Source organism: Dendronephthya gigantea, unplaced genomic scaffold (assembly GCF_004324835.1).
Source record: "Dendronephthya gigantea isolate DGI-Jeju-01 unplaced genomic scaffold, DenGig_1.0 000028F, whole genome shotgun sequence".
In the NCBI taxonomy this organism is placed as follows: Eukaryota; Metazoa; Cnidaria; class Anthozoa; order Malacalcyonacea; family Nephtheidae; genus Dendronephthya; species Dendronephthya gigantea.
The window spans coordinates 55,719-78,186 of record NW_021163038.1 but is presented as its reverse complement, the minus strand read 5'-3'; the positions used below and the strand labels follow the sequence as shown (position 1 = coordinate 78,186).

The 22,468-nt window shown below is 34.4% G+C and overlaps 6 protein-coding genes across 8 annotated transcripts; 5 read left to right on the top strand and 1 right to left on the bottom strand.

Moving 5' to 3' along the window:
* Positions 1–4,831: 4,831 nt before the first annotated feature.
* On the top strand, positions 4,832–7,618 carry LOC114523603 (ubiquitin carboxyl-terminal hydrolase 30-like). Its single transcript, XM_028544579.1, has 12 exons — positions 4,832–5,013; positions 5,139–5,194; positions 5,268–5,373; positions 5,449–5,546; positions 5,660–5,716; positions 5,789–5,827; positions 5,918–5,969; positions 6,077–6,159; positions 6,285–6,344; positions 6,453–6,593; positions 6,976–7,193; positions 7,336–7,618. The coding sequence occupies exons 1-12, from the start codon at positions 4,905–4,907 to the stop codon at positions 7,541–7,543; spliced, it is 1,227 nt and encodes a 408-aa protein (XP_028400380.1). The 5' UTR covers positions 4,832–4,904; the 3' UTR covers positions 7,544–7,618.
* A 78-nt stretch (positions 7,619–7,696) lies between these two features.
* Positions 7,697–10,630, top strand: LOC114523608 (serine/threonine-protein phosphatase alpha-2 isoform). Its single transcript, XM_028544586.1, has 8 exons — positions 7,697–8,220; positions 8,295–8,426; positions 8,500–8,730; positions 8,829–8,933; positions 9,424–9,495; positions 9,708–9,859; positions 10,021–10,155; positions 10,231–10,630. Exons 1-8 carry the CDS (start codon positions 8,166–8,168, stop codon positions 10,339–10,341), a joined length of 993 nt encoding a protein of 330 aa, XP_028400387.1. The 5' UTR covers positions 7,697–8,165; the 3' UTR covers positions 10,342–10,630.
* Positions 10,631–11,088: 458 nt separating this feature from the next.
* Positions 11,089–16,605, top strand: LOC114523613 (complement component 1 Q subcomponent-binding protein, mitochondrial-like). 3 transcript variants are annotated; one of them, XM_028544592.1, is made up of 8 exons: positions 11,089–11,365; positions 11,723–11,823; positions 12,154–12,206; positions 12,463–12,541; positions 12,650–12,694; positions 12,983–13,153; positions 13,644–13,795; positions 16,525–16,605. In XM_028544592.1, exons 1-7 carry the CDS (start codon positions 11,158–11,160, stop codon positions 13,791–13,793), a joined length of 807 nt encoding a protein of 268 aa, XP_028400393.1. In that variant the 5' UTR covers positions 11,089–11,157; the 3' UTR covers positions 13,794–13,795; positions 16,525–16,605. The 3 variants fall into 3 exon arrangements, with proteins under 3 accessions (XP_028400393.1, XP_028400394.1, XP_028400392.1); XM_028544593.1 differs by lacking the exon at positions 16,525–16,605 and adding an exon at positions 14,311–14,539; XM_028544591.1 differs by lacking the exon at positions 16,525–16,605 and having other exon boundaries at positions 13,644–13,811.
* Positions 13,980–17,931, bottom strand: LOC114523598 (protein phosphatase 1 regulatory subunit 12A-like). Its single transcript, XM_028544573.1, has 13 exons — positions 17,841–17,931; positions 17,443–17,742; positions 17,205–17,318; positions 17,049–17,122; positions 16,841–16,921; positions 16,518–16,751; positions 16,350–16,428; positions 16,122–16,265; positions 15,814–15,988; positions 15,331–15,713; positions 15,128–15,264; positions 14,707–15,030; positions 13,980–14,262 (listed from the first exon to the last, which is right to left on the bottom strand). The coding sequence occupies exons 1-13, from the start codon at positions 17,860–17,862 to the stop codon at positions 14,170–14,172; spliced, it is 2,160 nt and encodes a 719-aa protein (XP_028400374.1). The 5' UTR covers positions 17,863–17,931; the 3' UTR covers positions 13,980–14,169.
* Positions 17,882–20,785, top strand: LOC114523610 (2-methoxy-6-polyprenyl-1,4-benzoquinol methylase, mitochondrial-like). The gene is made up of 7 exons (XM_028544589.1): positions 17,882–17,968; positions 18,168–18,516; positions 18,851–19,177; positions 19,658–19,764; positions 19,909–19,997; positions 20,073–20,184; positions 20,293–20,785. The coding sequence occupies exons 2-7, from the start codon at positions 18,384–18,386 to the stop codon at positions 20,392–20,394; spliced, it is 870 nt and encodes a 289-aa protein (XP_028400390.1). The 5' UTR covers positions 17,882–17,968; positions 18,168–18,383; the 3' UTR covers positions 20,395–20,785.
* Positions 20,786–21,490: 705 nt separating this feature from the next.
* On the top strand, positions 21,491–22,458 carry LOC114523615 (serine/arginine-rich splicing factor 1-like). Its single transcript, XM_028544594.1, has 3 exons — positions 21,491–21,720; positions 21,802–22,177; positions 22,260–22,458. The coding sequence occupies exons 1-3, from the start codon at positions 21,548–21,550 to the stop codon at positions 22,425–22,427; spliced, it is 717 nt and encodes a 238-aa protein (XP_028400395.1). The 5' UTR covers positions 21,491–21,547; the 3' UTR covers positions 22,428–22,458.
* Positions 22,459–22,468: the final 10 nt, after the last annotated feature.

The following is a 22,468-nucleotide window of genomic DNA, read 5'->3' as shown; positions in this document are numbered from 1 at the left end:
CCGTTCAACTTTTAGATCATATTGTTTTGTTTTAAAGCTTTCTTATATTGTAAGCAAAGATAAAGTAGTTCTGTCTGAGTATTCGTATAAATTTGCAGAAGAATTAGGTCCAAATTTTGAGCGTTTTTAGCGAATTTACTTGTGCGTGTTTTTGCGACGCCGGTGCTGCATGGTGGTCTTTTTTAAACTGTTGTAGACTTGAGTCGCCACCGTTTAACTTTTAGTCTTTTACAGCATATTGTTTAGTTTTTCAAGCTTTCTTATATTGTAAGCAAAGATAAAGTAGTTCTGTCTGAGTATTCGTATCAATTTGAAGAAGAATCAAGTATTTTTTGGTGTATTGGGGCCGCCATGAGGGGCTTCTTAGCTAGTGTTTAGATCTCGCCGCTCGCCGTCTTTTTTCAAATGAAGGTCTTGAGCACGAGGCATTTATAGCTATACGATAAATAATAGACGTTTGCAACTGATATCACTGCAATAAGAAGTTAATGTATTATGCATGTTTATATAAATAAATGCGTTTGATTTAAAAGCATTCATAATCATTCTGCTATTTGATCCCGTAAAAATGTGATTTTGCATGCATGTGCTTTGACCTTTGTGCCATTTTCCGGTGTTCAGTAAAGGCAAATTAGATTAACAATATTTAACTAAAATTTGCTTGGTGTGTCAAAAGATTAACAATATTTAACTAAAATTTGCTTGGTGTGTCAAAAAGGTGAAAAATGGGCGTTTAAAAAACCCAAATGACATGTGCCTAATCAAAAGGGGGCTTATTAACAAGGCCAAATGACAGTTGCCTATAAATCGTTTTTCACCCAGACACTGACGTAAGAAACGATTCTACTTTTTCGCGACAAATTTTTTTGCAAACCAATCACATCACCAGTGTTTCCTCAACGCACCTTTGAAATGTCCTTAATTTTGCATTGCGGAATATTCTTTCTATTTTATGTGAAAAACCTGATGTTATGTTTAGACTGATTTGTATTTCTGAAAACTTACATTTTTTCTACTTTGTGTTTTGAGTGGTATACCAAATCTATTTTCTGATTTGAAACGAATACAATAAACCAACATAGAAACACCTATTGTAGTATTCCTACTTGAAACTGGAAGTATTTATTGGAACACCCTAAATAATCCTGTACAAACATATACTACCATCAGAAGTATGGATTGATAGGTACATAGCTATTGTGCTTATACTGTACTTATTATCACTCTTTCATTTATTCATTTTAGTTGTGATGATGGAGAAATGTTACCATTTTGCATGCAAATACAAAATCTAAAATTAAATTCAAACCAGACATTTTATGAAATCAAAATCAAACCAAACATTTTATGATATTTCCAGACATTTGAGGCTCCTCTGTTTTTAATTTTCAATTTTTGGATTGCATGCAGTTCAGATCCCAACCCTTGGTTATATCTTGCATGTTTTGTCAGGAGTAATGAGTAAGTATAATTGATCAGGGGCCCGGGTCATTTATACTTTCTGTATGCTCGACTGACCTAGTCCGGCATAGGCAAAATATTGCTCTTGGAGCACACAAAAAAGAGATGCATGTTGAGATTAAAAAGGGGGAGGTATAATGGTCGAGTGTTAAATGTCTATCCCATTTTTGAATGAATGCATGCGTTAAATCTTGCTAAATTTGCATGTAATTTCGAAAATGCATGAAAATTTTGTATTCGCATGTACAATGAGCGTCGTGGTGAAGATGATGTTGGTGGAGCTCATGCAGGTAACATACCATAGGTGAGCTTGTTTCATATCATTTCAGATGTTAAGAAATGAATAATTTCAGATGATGGACAACCGACGATGACAGATGATGATGGACCAGCCGATGATGACAGATGATGATGGACCACCTGATGATGATGATCAGCAGACGATGACAGATGATGATGGACCACCTGATCAGCAGACGATGACAGATGATGATGGACTGCCCGATGACAGAAGATGATGGACTGAAGACTAGTTTGATGGGTGGTATTATTCAGTTTTCTTGCATTCTATCCTGTGCATGCTTGTTTTCCTGGTGGTTTGCACTGAATGTGTAATACATTAAGTGAAATTACTATTTCCAATTTTGATATTGATGACAAATAAAAATTCCGGATTGCATGCAGAACAATTAAATTAATGTATACAGCATGTTTGATTCTTTGAAAATGCATGTTCCTGTTTTATCACTTAATGTGTAATGCAATTGGTGAAATTAATGCATGATATTACTGAAGTATCCAATGGTGCGGCTAAAAATGATGAATCATGAACTCAACTTGAAGAATGGAATTCTTACAAAGGTAACTGTGAACAAGAACCAGGTATGCATATGATTGTATTTGTTTGTTGGCACATAAGGCATTGGCATCAAAAATATTACAGCTAGTAATGCGCCACAAGATTGATTTATGTAAGTGCATGTGCAAATGAAAATAGCCAAAATAATAGCATGAATTATAGGTGGTTGATGTATTTTAACAGGTATCAGATCCAAAATTGAATGTGAAATATTTCGGTTATGCATGCCACAATTTAACATAAATTACATTGTTCTAATTAGGGTAATTGGCTTTCTAAGTGCATGTGACGGTAAAAATATTTGCTAGAGTAATTTATAATAGCATGATTATAGACGACCGTATTCTTACATGTATAAGATCAACAATTAGGTGTAAAAATATTTTGTTTATGCATGCTACAACATAGAACACATTGCTCTAATTAGGGAAATTGACTTTCTAGGTGCATGTAACAGTAAAAATAATTGCCAGAGTAATAGCATGATTATTTACGACCCTACAGTTAATTCTTACATGTATAAGAGCAAAAATTAGCTGTAAAAAATTTTGTTTATGCATGCCACAAAATAAAATACATTGCTCCAATTAGGGTAATTGACTTTCTAAGTGCATGTGATGGTAAAAATAATTGCATAACATGTATAAGATCAAAAATTAGCTGAAAAATATTTTGTTTATGCATGACACAACATAAAATACATTCGTCTAATTAGGGAAATTGACATTTTAGTTCTTGCAAAACCAGTTGAGTAAATTATAAATGCAATATATTATAATAATTTTTTATTTATTTTTATTTATCAAGTAAAAATAGTTCCCAAATAGTTAGCAAGTTTAGTTAAATATTACCGGCCGGTATAGACAGCAGATTAGTTTAGTTTTCATAGGATAGTGAATAGTAATAGTTTAGTTTAGCTATGCTCTATAAGGATTTTTTACTTCTAATCTATCAGAGTGTACATTGAAACTTGGAACTTTAATAAATTTAATAAATTTTTATTTATCAGTTTTTATTTTCAAAGTTCGTGGGAAAGCATGAAAATAGCATATAGAAAAAGAAATTGATGATATTTTGATGGTTAGAATAAATTCGAATCTTGAATAGAATAAAGTTTATTAGGCGTGAAGGTTAATTAGAATAAATGTGAATGGAATAATGATCTATTATTATTTATTATTATATATTATTATGTTGAAGTATCACCGTAATTCTTCTAAAATGGATTTCTGGAACTTCAAGAAATTTGTTCTGGTTTTTGAAAGGAGTTGTCTCTAGTGTTTTTTTGATTACTTGTATATGAAATGTTGCTTGCAAAATAATCGACACAATAGAGAGTAATTTGACTTCGTCTACAATTGTACTGATCTCTATGTAGTATTATTATGTTTGTCAAGTCTTTGCAACTGATCTCTAACAGCTAATTCATTTGAATAGTGAGGGTTACGCGCGCTCGATTTTTTTGCCACTGATCTCTATAAAGCCACTGGATGACATGCTTATATTTCTGCAACTGATCTCTATGTAGTTATGTAGTAACTGAACAACGCTATTGCAACTGATCTCAATAGATTAATAGGAATATCGATTTGACCAGGTTAAATAACGATAGTCGTCGATTATAACGACGGATTTATGATGATATAGATTTTAATAATGTTATATTGAATTACTAAAAGCCTCATCAAAATCCCCATTACCCCATAGGTATTTTTTTGATGCCATTGCCTAAGTGCATGTTTGTGCATGTTTCAGACCACCAGGATCATTTGAACTTTGAAGAACCCTTAAAAATTGCGTGGCAATTTTTAAAGATTGGTCAGATGAAAAACATTGATAATGTATAATGTAATGCCGTGAAAAATAGTCCACATGGTTGCCAGATTATCTCTAAAAATTGAAAAAATACAAGTACAAAAATAACTGGCAAACCTGCCCCAATTAATTATTGCGGAATTTCCAACTAAAAATACCAAAATGTCGGACCAGACCAGTAACCTGAGATCCGGATTTCATGTTGTGGTCAGGAGGGTTTTTCTCCGGGCACTCCGGTTTCCCTCCATTTCATGTTTGGCAAAAAACAGTGTCCATGTCTGGGGCCAAACAAAGATCTATAGTGAATTCTATTTTTTCATTAAACAGTGCTGTTATGTTTGGCCTCTGGGTTAAAATCCCAGAACACTGCCTTATTGTGTTAAAATGCAGGAGCAACTGCTTTCTGTCCTTTTACTCACAGGTGGAAGGGGGATAAAAGATGCACCCACTAGTAATTCTATTTAGATTGCTTTAAAACTTGTTAATAAATTTGCTAGAAATAGCACAATCGACTTGACAAATGTCCCAGCATCGATGTTTTGAGTGGTGAAAATGGAAAATGTCTAGGACACTTACTTCGATTGAAAAGACCGGGCAAACGGGCCTATTGCAAAAATAGTCAATCTCGAAACCAGAGCCCGCGATCCCCGGCTCCCCCCGATTCCTCAGAATGGTACCCAGGACCTGCCACGTCCAATTAAAGAAGAAGTCATTACCACAGCTGGAGGTTAAGAACTTTAAACATTATTTTCTGGGTTACTGGAGAAGAATGGATGGAAAGATTGTTGTAGCACTTGGAGGATGTGCTGTACTGGCTGGAATAGCATATATATTGCAGGGAGGAAAGAAAACTAAAGACAGCCAGACTGAATCATCAGGTGTTGTAGTAAATTTCCTAGAGACAGTGGAAAGAAAATAGACAAGTTAAGCCAATCAAACTTTCTATAACAACAAACTTTATGCCATTATGAAGGGTTAATTTACTCTTTTTGTACATATTTAGGTGTTCCTGGTCTTGTAAACCTTGGAAACACATGCTATCTTAACTCTGTTTTGCAGGTATAAAATGCATATATAAACTCATAAATATTTTTTCTCAATCCATTTTCTTGTATATTGTTATATTTCATAGGCAATGGCATCTGTGTCTCTTTTTGTGTCCTGGATTGAGACTTGCAATGAAAAGAGTTCACAGAAGCTTGGAAAATTAACATCTGAGCTTTCTAAGTTTATGCTAAGTAAGTTATGTTTTTCTTATATCACCTTTTCTAGTACCCAATATTTATGAATATGCTGTGAACATATTTTTTTAGTTCTAAGTCAACCATGTCATGAGCAAGAATCATACGATCCCACTTCAATATTCACAAGTTTGTACTCTCATGGCTGGGTTATTTCACATGAACAACAGGTTAATTTTCATTCGTCATATGGTGATCTATTTATAAATTTTTCTTCAACAATTTAATCTTTAAAATAGACTCAATAACTTCTCTTTTGATTGTCAGCTGTATATTTTTTTAGGATGCTCATGAAATGTTTCAAGTTCTAACATCAACTCTTGCACATGAAGAAGAATATGTAGGTGAACTAAAAGTACCCTAAATTAGTTTATTTACCCTTATTTAACTCTTAATTATTTTCTTTATTTAGGCATTGCAGAGAACTTTGAATTCAGTACTCTTAAATCAGGTATCCGGTGCTTATACTCTTATTTCTTTCAAATATTTTTTATATTCACTTTCTTTGACTTAATTCCTTTGACTTAATTCTTTATTAAAGGATGGCTTGGCCATAGATGATGAGAGTATTGTTCTTCGCAGTGGAGTGAAAGGTTTGTCTGTCTCAAAACTCATTTTTCATACAAATACCAATCTCTATGCAGTGTATTTGTTTCCATAAATCTCCCTCAAACTATATTTACTTTTATATTTATTAAAGCATCAAAAGTTCAGAGAAAATCTTGGTCACCATTTGCTGGACTGTTTGCAAACCAGCTGTCTTGTAAAAAATGTTTAAATAAGGTCTCAGCAATATTAGAAATAATATTTCTTATTATATATATTGTGTTGATGTTTTATATACATTCAGACACATACTTACTTGATTGTGAAAGCTCACCACCCACAATGATTAATTTTGTATATAGTATCCAGTCAAATTTGAAGTGTTTGATACTGTGTCTCTCAGTTTATCATCAAATTTCCTGGTAAGCATTTGAATCAAACAAGTTTAAAGTTTTATAATGGATTTGAAAAGTTTTTTTTATTGTACACAAAGTATGTAATTACTAACATTTCTGTTCATTTTTGTATAGTTTGCCAATTGTACACTTGAAGGGCTAATCAGAAACTTTATGTGTACAGAAATGCTTGAATCTTCTGAATGTTCAGCTTGTGGTGCTGGTAATGGTGCAAATGAGAAAACCAGATTGTTAAAGAAATTATACATTGGAAAGGTTTGATGTGATAGATTGTTTCAGATAAGGTTCTGCTAATCTTGGATGTGTCAGTGGAGGTCTCTTTGATGACCAACATCTTAATGAAATCTCAATGAATTTTCTATCATCGCTTCACTGCTATTTTGAAGGAAAACTTCACTAGAATTTATGTGATTCTGTTTTAAAGAATGTATGAGATCAGCACTCTAACTTCTTCTAATTCTCCAAACGTAAAAGTAACTTTTATTTTGTGTTACCCTGTAAAACTTGCTTGGTTATCTTACGTAGATTATGCACCCGTTGCTTTGCGTATTTCCCTATTGAGTACAACGCTCCCAGACCAAAAACGTATTCGTGACATAATTATGAAAAGGGTTTATTTTTCTGATTTTATTTTCAGATGCCCCAGTGTCTTTGTTTTCACATCAATCGTACATATTGGCAAAATAATGGCGTTCCTTACAAAAACGATACTTTTGTACAGTTCTCTGAAACCCTCAATATTGAGCAATATCTCTACAAACATATGAGATGCGCTACAGAAATTCCAGGAATTGTTGGTCTCTGGTCCGATCAAGATGGTCGCCTGTCAAAGGAGGGCGTAACAACTCAAAACAGGTTGGTGAAACCAGAAGCTGTGGGGCAACCTGCATGTCACCTTTGTCGTCCAGTCGCATGAAGCAAGCAAACGCGTTTTAGCGATTGCCAAAATTCTCTTTGTTAACTAATGCTTTCCATCGCAATCTTTCTTCTACATTAGATTGGCAGGGAACACAATTTACAGTCTGGTGGCAGTCATCGTTCATCTTGGCGAGGCTGTAGGAAGAGGCCATTACATAACATACAGGAAGTCCAACACTTGCTGGCATCTTGTCTCAGACGAGATTACAAGATGTGTACCATTGTCTCACGTCTTAAAATCAACTGCTTATATGTTGTTTTATGAAAGAACACATCTTTCTGCCTGAATTATCGCCTGTTTGCGCAAACTTATTGTAAGATTATTGTAGTATATGAAAAGTATATTACTTGAAGTAAAAATTTGTTCATTTATATGGTTTTATACTAAATCTCTTGGAATACAGCAGATAATCCTGGCCGCCCACGCCGGATATAGCCGTAATAGGATTAAAAAAAGAGATTTTTCACTCAACATTAGCCATTGCTGGTGTGACGTCCAATAGTGACGTCACGATCATATGCGATCAAGTTTTTTTGGACCAACTTCAGATTTACTGTAAAAATACGATTTGAGTACATGTTCTATTTAGGTGTAAATGGGAAAGAAAAAGCAGAATGCTGTGAGTGAAAATCAAAATTTCGTCGTATTGCACCCAGGTTCGGAAGCAATGAGGAAATCACTGTAAGGAAATTACCTTTGTTGAGAAAATTGGAACTCTCGTTGTGTGGAAACACCAACGAATGCAAAAGAAACAAGAATACTGAATCTTCAAGGTCACAGCGGCTGTAGAAATACAATTGAGAAAGAGGTTTGATTTACAATCCATATCAATCCTCTAAAACGTTTTCACTCGACAATCCAAAAGTTCCGTTTATTTGAAGAACAATAGCGTATTTCTATATATTCGCATGGCAGAGAGTGACAAACTTAACATTGACAGTGTAATAAGCCGACTCTTGGAAGGTACGAAATATTTTATGAAATTAGAACCCCGTTGACAGATTCTATTTGCGCCATATATGTTGTATTTTATCTAGTACGTGGATCTAGACCAGGGAAAAATGTCCAACTTACAGAAGCTGAAATACGTGGACTGTGTTTAAAATCAAGGGAAATATTTCTTAGTCAACCGATTCTGTTAGAACTTGAAGCACCTTTGAAAATATGCGGTATTTGAAAAATATTTTTTGTGGGTATTTTATTTCTTTCAAACATCAATGAATACATATTTCCCTTTTCTAGGTGATATCCACGGACAATATTATGATTTACTTCGTCTGTTTGAATACGGTGGCTTTGCTCCCGAAGCGAATTATTTATTTCTTGGTGACTATGTAGACAGAGGAAAACAATCACTGGAAACGATATGTTTATTACTGGCGTATAAAATAAAATACCCAGAGAACTTCTTCTTATTAAGAGGGAATCACGAATGTGCAAGCATCAATCGAATTTATGGATTTTATGACGAATGTAATACGTTTTGTCGTTTTGAAATTATTTTGTGTCATTGTTTGTTTATTAATTGCAGTCTCAAAGCTTTTGTTACTAAATATTCTAACTATTTCTAGGCAAAAGACGGTATAACGTGAAACTGTGGAAGACTTTTACAGATTGCTTCAACTGTTTGCCGATTTCTGCCATTATCGACGAAAAAATATTTTGTTGTCACGGAGGTACCCAGCAAATTATTAATAATTGATTGTGAAATTTTATGAAATCAAGAAAATAGCTCAAATTGTGTCTGTACATATCTGTTGGATATGTCGCAATTATCTCCAGTCGTAGAACAGAAATATGACTATGGAGGGTTGTAGTCGTATAATACATATCATTTTATCCTATATATCTATTTGTCCGACCGCAAAAACTGTCTTTTATCAAGGTCAAGTGAGGCAAAACCTATGATTAATATATTGTAAATATTTACTGTGAAATGTAATATGCTCTTTGAGGGCATACAAAATGTTCACCTGCTGTATTTCTCACTGATTAATTTGCCTGTACAATGGTTGATGCATTTCTAGGATGGACTGTAGAATCACTCCAAGTAGTTTCATTTCTGTATTATTTCCAAACCAACTCCCCAGTCCGAATATAACTATTATGCAACTCCAGCTCAGCCATTGCTCTTCTAAGTGAGAGCTATGTTGTAATTTTATTTAGGTTTATCTCCTGATTTACAGTCTATGGAGCAAATCAGAAGAATTATGAGACCTACAGATGTCCCTGACCAAGGTAATATTGTGCCGGCCTTTGACACAATATAGATTCTTAATCTTGACAGGTTCAATTATGGCTGTAATTTATCTTTATGCTTTTTGTAAGAGTACGACAATTAGGTCTTAGTACTGTGGTTTAAGGACAATATCCATATGTTCATGATATCATGATACTAATGGTAATGACTAAACTTCTAGTTGAACAATAGTTTAATACTTCCTTATTAGGCTTGCTATGTGACTTGCTTTGGTCAGATCCTGACAAGGAAGTCACTGGCTGGGGTGAAAATGATCGAGGTGTCTCCTTCACATTTGGACCAGATGTTGTCTCGAAATTCCTACAAAAACATGACTTGGATCTCATATGTCGAGCACATCAGGTACCTAAACATTTTGGTAAACCTTTGCTTGATTTAAAAACTGATATTGATGGATATTAGCATATTTTATAAGTTTTCATTTCAAACTAATTCCTAAGTTTGGTAGTGGTTATCAGTTTGTCAATTTTATTATCATATACTAAACTATTATTTTGATTCAGGTGGTAGAGGATGGTTATGAATTCTTTGCCAAACGGCAGTTAGTTACATTGTTCTCAGCACCCAATTACTGCGGTGAATTTGATAATGCTGGAGCAATGATGAGTGTTGATGAGACATTAATGTGTTCTTTCCAGGTAGATATCAAATTATATCATTGCACATTATTGATAATATAATTTGCTGGTTTGCTAAATTGATTTTTTCTACAGATTCTCAAGCCAGCTGACAAAAGGAAGTTTCCATATGGTGGTTTAAACACAGGAAGGCCTGTGACACCTCCACGAGGACAGAATAATAAAGCAAAAGCTGGAAAGAAATAATTACTCGTAAACTATTTTGCTGTACTATAATTAAGTTTTTATCTCTTTAATGTTTCTGTACAGAGTTTAGCCAAGCTTTCAGAATTGATCCAAAATGAGTGCAAATGAAATGTAAATTATTATTAGTTAGCATTTTGCATTGTCATCCCTTAAAAACTTGAAATTTGGTTGTAGACTCTATGTCTTGTAATATAAATGTATATTAGGGTCTTGCTACAATAAATCAGACAATGTTTGTATGTTATAAAAAAGTGTCATTAAACATCTATGAAACATTGTCACAACCTTGTTCCCTGGCATTGGAGGATGCTTGTCATTTCTATATTTTACTTCAGATGGCTTTCTTATACTTTAGATATATTGTACTTATGCAGATAAGCAGTTTTTATGGCATGGAAAATGTATGCAATGTGCTGCTGAAGTATGATTTGTAATCCTCCAATTCATCAGGTAATTATGTTTTCACCAAGGTTTTTTACTTTATATTTCCACATTCTTTCCACTAATACTATGGTTGGGGGAGAGAGGATCAAAAGCTGTCCTGTAGAAAATACAGTGTGGTCTGTCTTCTCATGGTAACAGGAATGCTGTGGAAAGTAATTTCCTTTCAAGCTTTTAAACAAACACTTGGTGGGCTCGAAACCTGTAGTCACTATGGTTTTCACCATAATGGTATTTGTAATGGTAACTAATTACTGTCACCACCCTAATACCGTGTCTAATTGTGTGGACTGGGGCGAAAAGGTCGCCATTTTGAATGGTATTCTTCATAAAACCAATTCTTTTTTTTCAATTTGTCTGCAATATATTATTTCAATGGCAAGTTTCAAAGTATTTAATAGGTTAATACCACGAAAAAACTTTTGTAGTATTTTTCGAAAGAATATCTCGACAGTGAAACGTTCAATTTTATATGTTGGGAATACTGCTCCATCGTTTCAGAATAGAGCTGGTTTGCTTGCTAGTACATCGCTCTCGTTTTCAAGAGTTTGTGGCTGTGGAATGCACAATCATATTTCAGAAGGTATCTATTCAGACTGTGACATAACATAGTACTTAGTAGTGTCCAAAAACATCTAAAATACATCATTAAATTACACATTTTGGCATGTTGCTGTTTTCCACCTGCAGACGAATTTCTAACGAGCAGAAATGATAAATTTGCAAATTCTGAAGAGGTGTAAAGTTTAAAGTATAGTTCTGATGGTAACAGAGTATAGTTGAGATGGTAATAGAATAGTGAACCCTTCAAAACCATTTGCATTTGCTTATCTTAGAAAAGTCTAAATCTGCCATGGCCCATGTGCACTAGCTGTGCAGATGTGGAATGACATAACCCATAAAAAACCTATCATCGATTTGCATTGAATCTTTAATGTAGGGGATCAACAACTGTTAGCATTTTTGAAAGAAGAGTTGAATTATGAAAATGAAACAATGAAAAATCTTGAGAAACCAAAACTGGAAATCTTCAATCAACCAGTTAGTAAAATAATTTCAATGTGATACATATGAAAATTGCTAGACATATTTTGTGGTACTTCTTGTGGTGCAGACATTGATTCAGGGTTGTTTCATATGAGAATGCACACCAGTTGCCAGGGTGAGCTGTACTGTGCTTGTTTAAAAAATACTAAAATTAAAAAAGATGTGATCTGGATTGTCAAAGCCTTAGAAGAGATTGTGATTTTTGCACATTCCAATCATTTTGATACGTTGCGGAGTGTTTTGGCATTTCAACTTACTGAAAGGCATATTTTAGGAATGATTTATTTGAGGAAAACTAATTAATGTTTAATTATATTTTGACAGGATGATTTGAAGAATATGAGGTTTAAATTGACTCATTTGATAAATGGAGAAAGGTAAAGTTTTTCAGTATGATTTGTCATGAAAACTGATTATAGTGTTGCTAGTAAAGCATGAGTCTCACCAATCCACCCACCCTCATAGAAATCAGCTTAAAGTTGATGAGACTAGTGCAGCTCGTGACTTACTGCTTTTTTCACTAATACTACTACCTATGTTTCATATTAGCTAGTCAAACGTGTTTGAACTCATACGTTGTCATGACATGTCTTAACTAGTGGCAATTCTTAGAAGTTGATTTCTTATGTTTAGGATAGTTGTTTCTTTCGATGTTGACCAAACTATTAATCATGAGACATTTGACGATGATGAAGGGACAAATGATGGGCAGGTTTGGAACTGATCTTATTAAACCATAAAAATGTAACAACCAAAATGTAGCAATTAACCCACACAAACCAACATTTTGACAACCCAAAGTTTCTATTTTCATTTCTAGATGACATCATATCCATCCTTTTCTATTCAGATCATCAAAGATTCGGTATGTATTTTTACCAAGTCTTAAAAGCAATGCGTAGGTTAACACCTATGCCTACCTACCCCTATCCCGCCTATCTACCATGGTTTTTACCAATAGAAATATGTCTCTCAATGATATTAAAATCTGGCCTCACTTTGACAAAGAAATGTCACGTTTACTGATGCTGTAATTGGTGTTTGTGCCATGCACCACCACACTGGCCACCAGCTCCCTATGAAACTTTCCTAGATGGTACAACTGTACAAACATCCCTGTTCTTGACCATTCATACATATATCATTTTTTAAGGGTGAAACATTGCTTTTTAACTGTGAATACAATATTGATGATGACAGCAGCTCGGACAGCAGTGGAGAGGAAGACAATGAATTATTTACAATCACTAATGTTAGTTTATTACCACATCCTGACGCTGATCAGACTGGAATCTACCATTGTGAAACTGAAAATATGGATTATGTAAGTTACTTACTTATAGTAAGTTGCTTGCTTGCTTAAAATCATGGTGCTTTAACCTAATGGTAAAATACACTCCGACCTCTATTAGGTGCCACTCTCTTTGAAGTGACCATATTTATCAAAGTTCCAAAACTTTTGTAATATGAATATAATACCCAAGAGTCCCAAGGATGTTTTTTGATATCAATTTTTAAATCCATTATGTGACTTTTATGGTTTACTTGGCAAAACACTTTGCAACTGTATATTATTGACATGAATCAAAGTGAATGGTGGCTAAGGTAAAAACATTGTTCTTATTCCTCTGGACAGGGGCATAGCCAAGGGGGCAGTTGCTCCCATAATCATTTGAGAAACTATTTAAAAAACACCCCTTAAATGTGTGCTTGCCCCTTTGCAAAGCCAGGGCCCTGGCCATCCTCCTACCTTCAGGGAATAATGATAAATAAATAGGATTATTTTTGGTTAAGAACTTTAAACTTTGTTACAGAATCTTTATGAGCTTTTGATTGGAATGCTGACGGAACGTGGTATCAACAATGAATTTCTGGTTGATCTACTAAGGAAAAGTACAATACTCGAACATCAACAGTACATTCAGTTTTTAGAGGGGTTGCAAGATTTTCTCTCACAAAAGTAAAGGTATTTTTTCCTCTGTGTATCATACTGTAATTTAGTTGATTGAGAAGCATTATGATTTATGAGCCACTCTTGTCAGAATACTTGATGCAAATGACAAACATTTTAAACAAAACAAACATTTGCAAATTGTTGTGTTTGTAACATTCCATGTTAATGACATATGCAAAATTCTAGAATAAATAGAAAGTCATGTCAATAAATATAAAATTTTCTTGGTAGATCTAACGTGTGTTCCCAATCTCTCTGGGATCATTCCTTTCCAAATGCTGGTAGTGTGGTGACTGTGGTCTTTTAAGATGTTGTGCTATGTTTTGTGTGCTTGTATATATGTTGTTGAAATGACTTATAATTAATCATTATCGTCTTAATTATTATCATTTTGGATGAAACATAGCATGTTTCACCCTTGGTCGAGAGAACTTCCCATCTTGCACTCTTTCATCATTTTTCTCTTCTTTTTTGTTTTCCTAAACAACAAATTTCATTCTCAAAATTTGATACTATCTTTATCTTAGCCAAGGTGCATTGAGTCCGGTACTACTTGAAAATACTATGTGGCGCATGGGGCTGGGAGGCACTGAAAGATCCCCCAAAAAGATATAAGAGTGGCATAAAGTGTGGGCTGGTGTTGTGATGTAAGTCATATAATTAATGGAGTTTCAGCTTTTAGACTTTTGTGCCATGTAATTGCATTTCCCACAATAAGAGATAGTCCTGTACCTGCAAATGGTTTTAAATGCTGTGCTATAATAAAATGTTTACTTTTAGTCATGTTTGTTTACCACTTGTTGACCATAGTAGGCATAGCAAATAAGGTTGCTTGCTATGAGAATATCTCTAGTGTTTATCAGCTAGAATTTATGAAATGATGAAGTATTGAGAGATGAATGATGTTGTAAATTGTAATATACCTTATTTCCACGAAAAACATTTTCCAACAATTCCTTGCTGTGTGTCTGGGCAAGAGGTCCATGATCTCTACCCCGTGGTGTACCATAATGTTGTAATTTATCCCTGGATAACAATGATACTGCAGGTTGTTTCTTTAATACTGCAGGTTGGAGTGGTTGAACTATTCCACGAGCCAAAGTCTTGTTTGTACGAGGCAAAGGAATTGGTTCTAGTTTTAATGGAAAGCTAAAATTCTGTTGTGGTTGGATGGGAGAGAGACCATCTTTGTTTACTTTGTTCTTTGCAGAACCTGAATTCTTTTCAATACTTGTTTTGATATTATTCTAAAATGAGTTATGGAGGTCATGAGATTACATATGTTCTTCAACTGAACACCTGGATATTGTCCATATTGATCTTTACTGCACTGACAATACGTACATTGTTACTTCCTTCATGTTTATAATCATCCTCTGCTGTACTCTCGTCATTTTCAGACTCAATGTTTAGACTTGATATCTCATCGTCATCATCATTTTGCTCACTTGAAGATTCTCCATTTTCCTGCATAGGTTCATCTGTGCAAAAAAGAAAGTTAATCTTTTTGCTATCTTTGCAAGCTGCTTCAGCAACAAAATCATTACCATTTTTCCTTGGTATTATTAAATCCTCTTCCTTAATCTCTTCAATTCTCTCACTTCTCTGAAGTACTGTATTTTTATTGCTTCTGCCAGTCAGTGGAAACCTCTTCATTGGGCCAGGTTGAAGATTATCTTGTGAGATATCAAGGTTCATACTGTCATTCCCAGGTACAGAGGGTTTTATGGTGGTTGAGGAATCAACTTTTTCAGTATTTTGTGTTGTGAAAATATTGGTTGTAACAAGTTTCTCTGGGACAAACTGTTCATCAGGATCTTCTTGGTTAATTTCGAATCCCTTAACTTCTGTGACATCAACAAGCTGTTCCCCTGTCAGATTTGTTGGGATGTCTTGAGATTCATTTAATGATGTTGATGGAATCACCCAACTAAAAATGAAAAAGAGTGTGTTATTTGATGACATTCTAAACTGACAGTTGTTAATGTAGATTGCATGAAGGTGAAAAAGAGTAAATTTGGGAAATGAACCTTTCATATTTTTTATTTTTCTTTTCCATGTCATTGTTGATTTTATCTGTAGATAGTTTAGTTTTATCTTTTATTTGTTCAAATGCAACAAACACCAGCAAACAGTAATGATAATGACCAATCTCTGCCTCTTGTAGAGCTGTTCTCTCATTTTTGTTCACAATTTCACTGTTTGCTATAAATACAAAGAATATCAGATTTAGTTTTAAGATGGTTGACCAACTTGTAGCCTGCTTGCAGACTGAATTAGGGGGCCAGATTTGTTGTCGTTCAGTAGTATTTTAAATACAACAAATGGTTTATGTTACCTTCCTGCTGCAGCAGAAAGTCAACCATGTCACCATGGCCACATAAAGTTGCCAAGTGTAGAGCTGTTTGATTCTCGTTGTCTTTCACATTCAAGATTTCTTTACCACACACCTGGATGATCTCTTTACATATGGATATTGAACCTTTAACATAAAAAATTAAAACATGAATTCTTTTCAGTTAAGAAGTATAGGGATACATCGAATACGAGACAGAAGTATTTCTACCTTGAATTGCAGCTGTATGCAAGATTGTTCTTCCCTTGTTGTCTTTAATATTGCAAACATCACCCATCACCAATAATTCCTTAAACATATGTTAATGTTCCAAGGTTGTTTAGGATGACTTGTCTCTGTCTGATCTACCTTGAGAAGTCCCAAATGTATATTATCTACCTTAAAGCCACCCAAGCTTCCATTGGGATCACATGTCATGACCATCCAATGAAGAACAGTCCTTCCAAAATTATCTTGTTCATCCAGTATTGCTTCAGGTCTTGGATCAACTCTCAATATTGCATTTCTTATAATGTGTAAATTATCTGGTTTGTGGAAATAACATGCCCACATGGCTGGTGTCATTCCATCACAATCTTTACTGCTGACATCTCCACCATATTGAAGCAGGAACTACATGGTTAGAATCAATTATTTTATATTTTAATGGGCAATAATATTAAAATGCATGAAAAGGTGATATTGGCCATCTTTAAATCTACCTTAACAGTGTCACTTAGTTTACATTTTGCTGCCCAGTGTAGAGGTGAGCGCCCTTTCTTATCCGTAACTAACACATTTGCCTGAAATAAACAGAAAAGATGTAATGTAGCAAATTATAATTTCAGCAATATTTAGTTTATTCATAGTCGAGATATAGCTTGTTGAACTGTTTTATTTCCCAGAATAGACTTTGCCTTATCAACTTACCTTATTTTTAAGAAGTAAAGATACCACTGATGGTTTTTCATGTTGACAAGCAATATGCAAAACACTGCTTCCATCTAAACAGAGGATTAAAATGATTGTGTTGCAGTTTGTTGCAATAAATGTATGGTGTTAATGTATGGTGATTAAGACACATACCTTGTGCTTGATGGTTGATGTTGGTGTTCAATGACAGAATGTGATCAATGGTGTCTTGATGGTCCCCATGAATTGCATACATTAAATGTGTCCTGCCCAGCGAGTCACAGTCATCTGAAAATAAAGAAAATCATCATTTGCATTCAACTGAACTTGCACTTACAATTCATTCCTGAGTTCTGACAGCAATACAAGTTGTGCCATACATGATTTTAAATGATTGAGTTATCAAACTTACCAAACCCATCCTGTAAATTGTGAATATTCCTGTTTACAGCCATAAATTGTTCACCATCATCACATTCTTTCCATGTCCCATCATATTTCTGAGCATCTCCCAATGAATCTTGAAAAACAGCTCTGTATGTTGAACTTGAGTCAAGTGTTTTTTGTTCGCCGAACCGTTCTTTCTCCTTGATGTAATATTTGTGTAATTCCAGTAACGACAAGCACAGGGTGTCGCGTAAGAAGCCAGTGGTCTGATCACAGGGTAATCTTTTCAAAAAGTCTCGAATGCACACTGACAATCTTTTAAAATCTGGAAAACAATTTACAATTTCTGAATACTTTAATTACTACAAGTAATTACACCAGGCTGTGTACAACAAATATGCATTAACTATTACTAAAACCAACCACGTTTCTTGTTGACTGCCATTGTCCTCAAATAGATGTGCAAACCATCGTCTAAATAATATCATATGAACAAAATTATGGAGAAAAAAAGAAAAGAAAAGCCATTGCTATGGTGCTGTACAAAAAACGTAATGTATTTGCTGATTTTGTTTACATTTGTTAATTGGCAACACGCGCGCGAAGTACACGCAGTTCACGCAGTGTGGTCAGAATCAGTAATTTTTTTACTTTGGTAAGAAAGTTTTTTAGTATAAATTTTGGTAATATTTTGGTACTATTTGGTAGTACTTTTTTTGGTAAAAAATTGTCTTTCCATTGTTTATCTAGAATTTGAGGTACAAAATGTTGCAAAACCGTCACCTTCAGATCCGGCGCTACGAAGAAGACCCTGGGGCGAGGTTGTGAATACGTCACATAGTTAGGTCCTGGGGACGAGGATGCGTCATTGCTGATAACTGCGCGCGCAACAAAAATAGAAATTGTACACGCGGGAAAAATCACAGTGGAAAATCCAATAAAAAAATCATATAAAAAAATGAAATAATGGCTGCTGGAAGACAATCAAGACAATTGTGCAATTTTTTAAGATTTTCAAGAGGAAGATATTCGACGATCAAGGAAGAAATTACACATTTTGGATTCGAGACTATCTCAAAGAAAGAAAAATCAGAAAGAGGTAAATATCTTATGCAATTTTTGTATCCTAGCTACTTAGAGTAAAAGTAATAAGCTAAAAAAAATAGGTAAATATAATTCTTTTAGCTATTAAAAGACTAATTTTATTAATAAGTAATTTGCTCAATGAGCAGCAACGTTTAATCTGTCACCTTGGTAGATGATTGATTATTAATCACACAATTCTTAACCAATCAGATTGCAAGAAACACCATTGATTTTAAAATGAATATAATAAATGTGTTTAATTCCAATAACACTCTGGCCTTGTCCAGAGTGATTTAGGTTTCATTGATTTGAAACACGTGTACCAATAAGAGATTGTATTTTTGCAGTTCATCACGTGTTTGAAAATGTGGCTTTGAAATATGATCTAATGAATGACCTAATGAGTGGTGGTATTCATCGGACTTGGAAGGATTATTTCATTAGAAAAATAAATCCTTGTTATGGGAACAAATTATTAGATGTTGCAGGGGGAACTGGAGATATTGCAATGAGATATCTGAATTTTATAAAGTACAATCAGTGGGAAAAAAAGAAAAAAGAAAAATGGGGAGAAATGTCACAAGGAAAAAGAAGTGAAATTATTGTCTGTGATATTAATCAAGCAATGCTTGATGTTGGGAAGAGAAAAGCTAAACGTTTTGGAATAGAAAATGGTAAGGGTTTGATAAATATTTTAATTAAGAATTAAAAAACGAGTCGCGTGCCTTTATGGTGTAATAATGCACGATGGGGGAATGTTGGGAGAATACGAGAGAAGCTTGTAAAACACGAGGCGTAGCCGAGTGTTTTACAAGCTTCTCGAGTATTCTTCCAACATTTCCCCGAGTGCATTATTACACCATAAAGGCACGCGACGAGCTTTTTTAATTCTTTTATAATATAAGAAGAAATTATAGGGCAACAACAAAATTTATTTATTTGATCAATAATAAAATTCTCCTTACATGTTATTTAAGATGTTGCTTAGCAACAAAAACTTCAAAAGCCAGAAGCGTGCATTATGGCCTCACAATGCACATGCAGTAGCCAATCAAATTGCTCGTTATATCATACTTATATTATAAGGATATCTAATACACTTTTCTTTTTTTTCTTCTCTCCATTGTATACATTATACTTTTCCATCCTCTTAGATATAGCATGGGTATGTGGTAATGGTGAAGCACTACCTTTTGAAGATAACACATTTGATATTTATACAATTGCATTTGGAATACGTAACTTTACCAATGTTGAAAAGGTTTGTCTCTAAATAATTCAACCAATTTTTGCCAACAAGATTGTGCATATATGGATGGTGAATGATGAGTGATTTTTATATAGACACATCTACTTGGCAGAAGAAATTAATTTTCTATATTTCAGGCTACCTTTTCTATTGCAGGCTCTGGAAGAAGCTCATAGAGTATTGGTTCCAGGTGGAAGATTTATGTGTCTTGAATTTAGTGCAGTTACAACTCCAATTTTTGAGAGGTACTATAAAGTATTTTAATTAAATTGACTCATGAAAGCAAGGTCAAGGTGCACCAGGTAGAATTTTTCTTTTAGGTTATATGAAATGTATTCATTTCAAGTGATACCAGTGATGGGACAAATTATTGCTAAGGATTGGGATTCATATCAATACTTAGTGGAAAGTATTAGACAATTTCCTAATCAGGTATTTTTTTGCTTGTTTATGGTACTATATATGTTTGGCTCACTTTGTGTTGTTAGGAGGAATGGGAACCCTCAAATAACTGGTAAAAGTTATTATTACAACTTGTAGGATGAATTTGCTTCATTGATAAGAGATTCTGGCTTCAGAATGGTGAATTATGAAAATCTAACTTTTGGTGTAGCAGCTATTCATTCAGCATTCAAACTGTAAATATATTTTTCATAGAGACGATGTATATTTTTGAGGTATAAATTAAATCATGCCAATAATATATGCCTAATAAACCCATGCCTAAGGCACCACTTGCATTACTAATCATGTTGGTGATTCACAAACCTTTTTAGTTCGATTTTTACCCTTCCTGTTTCTGAAAGTTGCTAATTTGAAACAATTGCATGTTTAGAAATTTATTTCACTCTCACAACTCAACTGAATATAAAATTTATACATCAATGCATATGTTTAGTATCTATATATTATTATATTGCATAACGTAATGTTAGTTCAAATGTTTTATACAAAACAAGATGCCATTAAAGTTCACTCAACCAGACTTAAACAACAAAATAGCAACTTGTCCCAAGTAGAAGTAAATGAAATGCTTTGTCTCGTGTGTAACATACGATCCAAAGTTTCTGCCCACGATACAATGCCATGTTGGGTTAAATTTCTTGTCAAATTCTTTCTTTACATACGCGGCAATGTCTTTTTCGATGTTAAATTTCTCCATTGCCTGGACCGTGCAATCAATCGCATCTTGTTGCATGTCTTCTGACATATCTGCATTCTTTACAACAGCCTTTCGTTCGGACATCTGAAAATATAGCACCATTAGCAACCGGCGAATAAACAAACTAACGAAACTACACAGGCTGAAAATTATATTCTTTTATATTTTACACAAGCTGAAATTTTACGAAATGTTTTGGTAATGTAAATGCAACATTGCAAGTAAACTTTACCTTTTTGCTAATTCGTTTTCAACGTGAAATTGAAGGTAGACTCTTTGGGAAAAACTCGTTTCAACCAAAACGTAACAACACAACTTTCCGAATGAAATTTGCTTCTTTCCGGATGTTGCTTTAAAAAGTACGCCACGTGCTTTCTCCTCGCTGATTGGATTTCGCATGGCGTCCTGTTTCAGTATCCTGTTTCACACCATCATGCTTTGCGCGATTTTCACTTCATTGAAAATCTTGAAAGCGTGGAAAACATTGGTGGAAACACATCTGCATGTTCCATACTTCCATATTTGGAAAATTATACCATATATGGGGTACTTTTTTTACTTCGGAATCTGTAGACGCCATTTTATCTCATAGTATTCTATTTCAAAAAGAAATTACCTAAATTCTTGTTCAAAATGAATCGAGGCAATGCTGAGTGTCGTGTTTATGTAGGGAATCTTCCAAATGACGTTAAAGCAAAAGAATTGGATGATTTATTTTATAAATATGGCACAATTAAGGACATAAGTTTAAAGAAAGATACACGTGGTGGTCAACCATTTGCTTTTATTGAGTTTGAAGATCCGAGGTATTTTGTTCAAAAATGAATATTTTTCAACTTAAAAAAAATATGTAATATTTATTTTGATGTAAAATATTGTTTTTGTAGAGATGCCCAAGATGCAATCAGGGGTCGTGATGGCTATGATCTTGATGGTAATCAGTTAAGGGTTGAATTACCACGTTCAGCTGGGGGTGGTGGTGGCTTCAGAGGAGGTCGTGGTCAAAGTCGCTTTGGTGGGGGAGGTGGACGCGGCCGTGGTGGAAGACCTTTTATCCCCCGTGGTAATGGTTTTCGTGTTTTAGTGAAGAATCTTCCTCCAACTGGAAGCTGGCAAGATTTGAAAGATCATATGAGGGAAGCTGGGGATGTCATGTTTACTGATGTTTTCAGTGATTGTACTGGAGTTGTTGAGTTTGCGCGACATGAAGATATGAAGAGAGCTGTCAGGATATTGAATGATACCAAATTTCGTTCCCACCAGGTTGGAGTCAAGATATTGTTGTAATGTATGTTTTGTATTTCATAGGCTTTTATATTTCTTACCGACCCTCTCATTTCTTTAGAATGAAACATCATATGTGACTGTTGAGGAAGATGAAACAGCAAGACCTGGTAGATATAGCAGATCAAGAAGTCCAAGACGTTCACGAAGTCGATCATTTTCACCAAGAAGATATTCAAGATCGCCAAGGCGATCTTATTCAAGAAGCCGCTCACGGTCTAGATCTTAAATCATTGATGCAAAAAGTTTTCAGCACTTGTTATGTGTGAT

Coding starts and splice junctions, on each gene's coding strand:
- LOC114523603 (XM_028544579.1), top strand. CDS start 4,905: ATGGATGGAAAGATTGTTGTAGCACTTGGAGGATGTGCTGTACTGGCT. Junction 5,717..5,788: donor TTGCACATGAAGAAGAATAT/GTAGGTGAACTA, acceptor TTCTTTATTTAG/GCATTGCAGAGAACTTTGAA. Junction 6,594..6,975: donor AGAAATTATACATTGGAAAG/GTTTGATGTGAT, acceptor TTTTATTTTCAG/ATGCCCCAGTGTCTTTGTTT.
- LOC114523608 (XM_028544586.1), top strand. CDS start 8,166: ATGGCAGAGAGTGACAAACTTAACATTGACAGTGTAATAAGCCGACTC. Junction 8,934..9,423: donor AATATTTTGTTGTCACGGAG/GTACCCAGCAAA, acceptor AATTTTATTTAG/GTTTATCTCCTGATTTACAG. Junction 9,496..9,707: donor TACAGATGTCCCTGACCAAG/GTAATATTGTGC, acceptor CTTCCTTATTAG/GCTTGCTATGTGACTTGCTT.
- LOC114523613 (XM_028544592.1), top strand. CDS start 11,158: ATGGCAAGTTTCAAAGTATTTAATAGGTTAATACCACGAAAAAACTTT. Junction 11,366..11,722: donor GCACAATCATATTTCAGAAG/GTATCTATTCAG, acceptor TCTTTAATGTAG/GGGATCAACAACTGTTAGCA. Junction 12,207..12,462: donor CATTTGATAAATGGAGAAAG/GTAAAGTTTTTC, acceptor TCTTATGTTTAG/GATAGTTGTTTCTTTCGATG.
- LOC114523598 (XM_028544573.1), bottom strand. CDS start 17,862: ATGGCAGTCAACAAGAAACGTG. Junction 17,319..17,442: donor CAATTTACAGGATGGGTTTG/GTAAGTTTGATA, acceptor CTTTATTTTCAG/ATGACTGTGACTCGCTGGGC. Junction 15,031..15,127: donor AACATGAAGGAAGTAACAAT/GTACGTATTGTC, acceptor AACTCATTTTAG/AATAATATCAAAACAAGTAT.
- LOC114523610 (XM_028544589.1), top strand. CDS start 18,384: ATGGCTGCTGGAAGACAATCAAGACAATTGTGCAATTTTTTAAGATTT. Junction 18,517..18,850: donor GAAAGAAAAATCAGAAAGAG/GTAAATATCTTA, acceptor GTATTTTTGCAG/TTCATCACGTGTTTGAAAAT. Junction 19,765..19,908: donor ACTTTACCAATGTTGAAAAG/GTTTGTCTCTAA, acceptor TTTCTATTGCAG/GCTCTGGAAGAAGCTCATAG.
- LOC114523615 (XM_028544594.1), top strand. CDS start 21,548: ATGAATCGAGGCAATGCTGAGTGTCGTGTTTATGTAGGGAATCTTCCA. Junction 21,721..21,801: donor ATTGAGTTTGAAGATCCGAG/GTATTTTGTTCA, acceptor TTGTTTTTGTAG/AGATGCCCAAGATGCAATCA. Junction 22,178..22,259: donor CCAAATTTCGTTCCCACCAG/GTTGGAGTCAAG, acceptor TCATTTCTTTAG/AATGAAACATCATATGTGAC.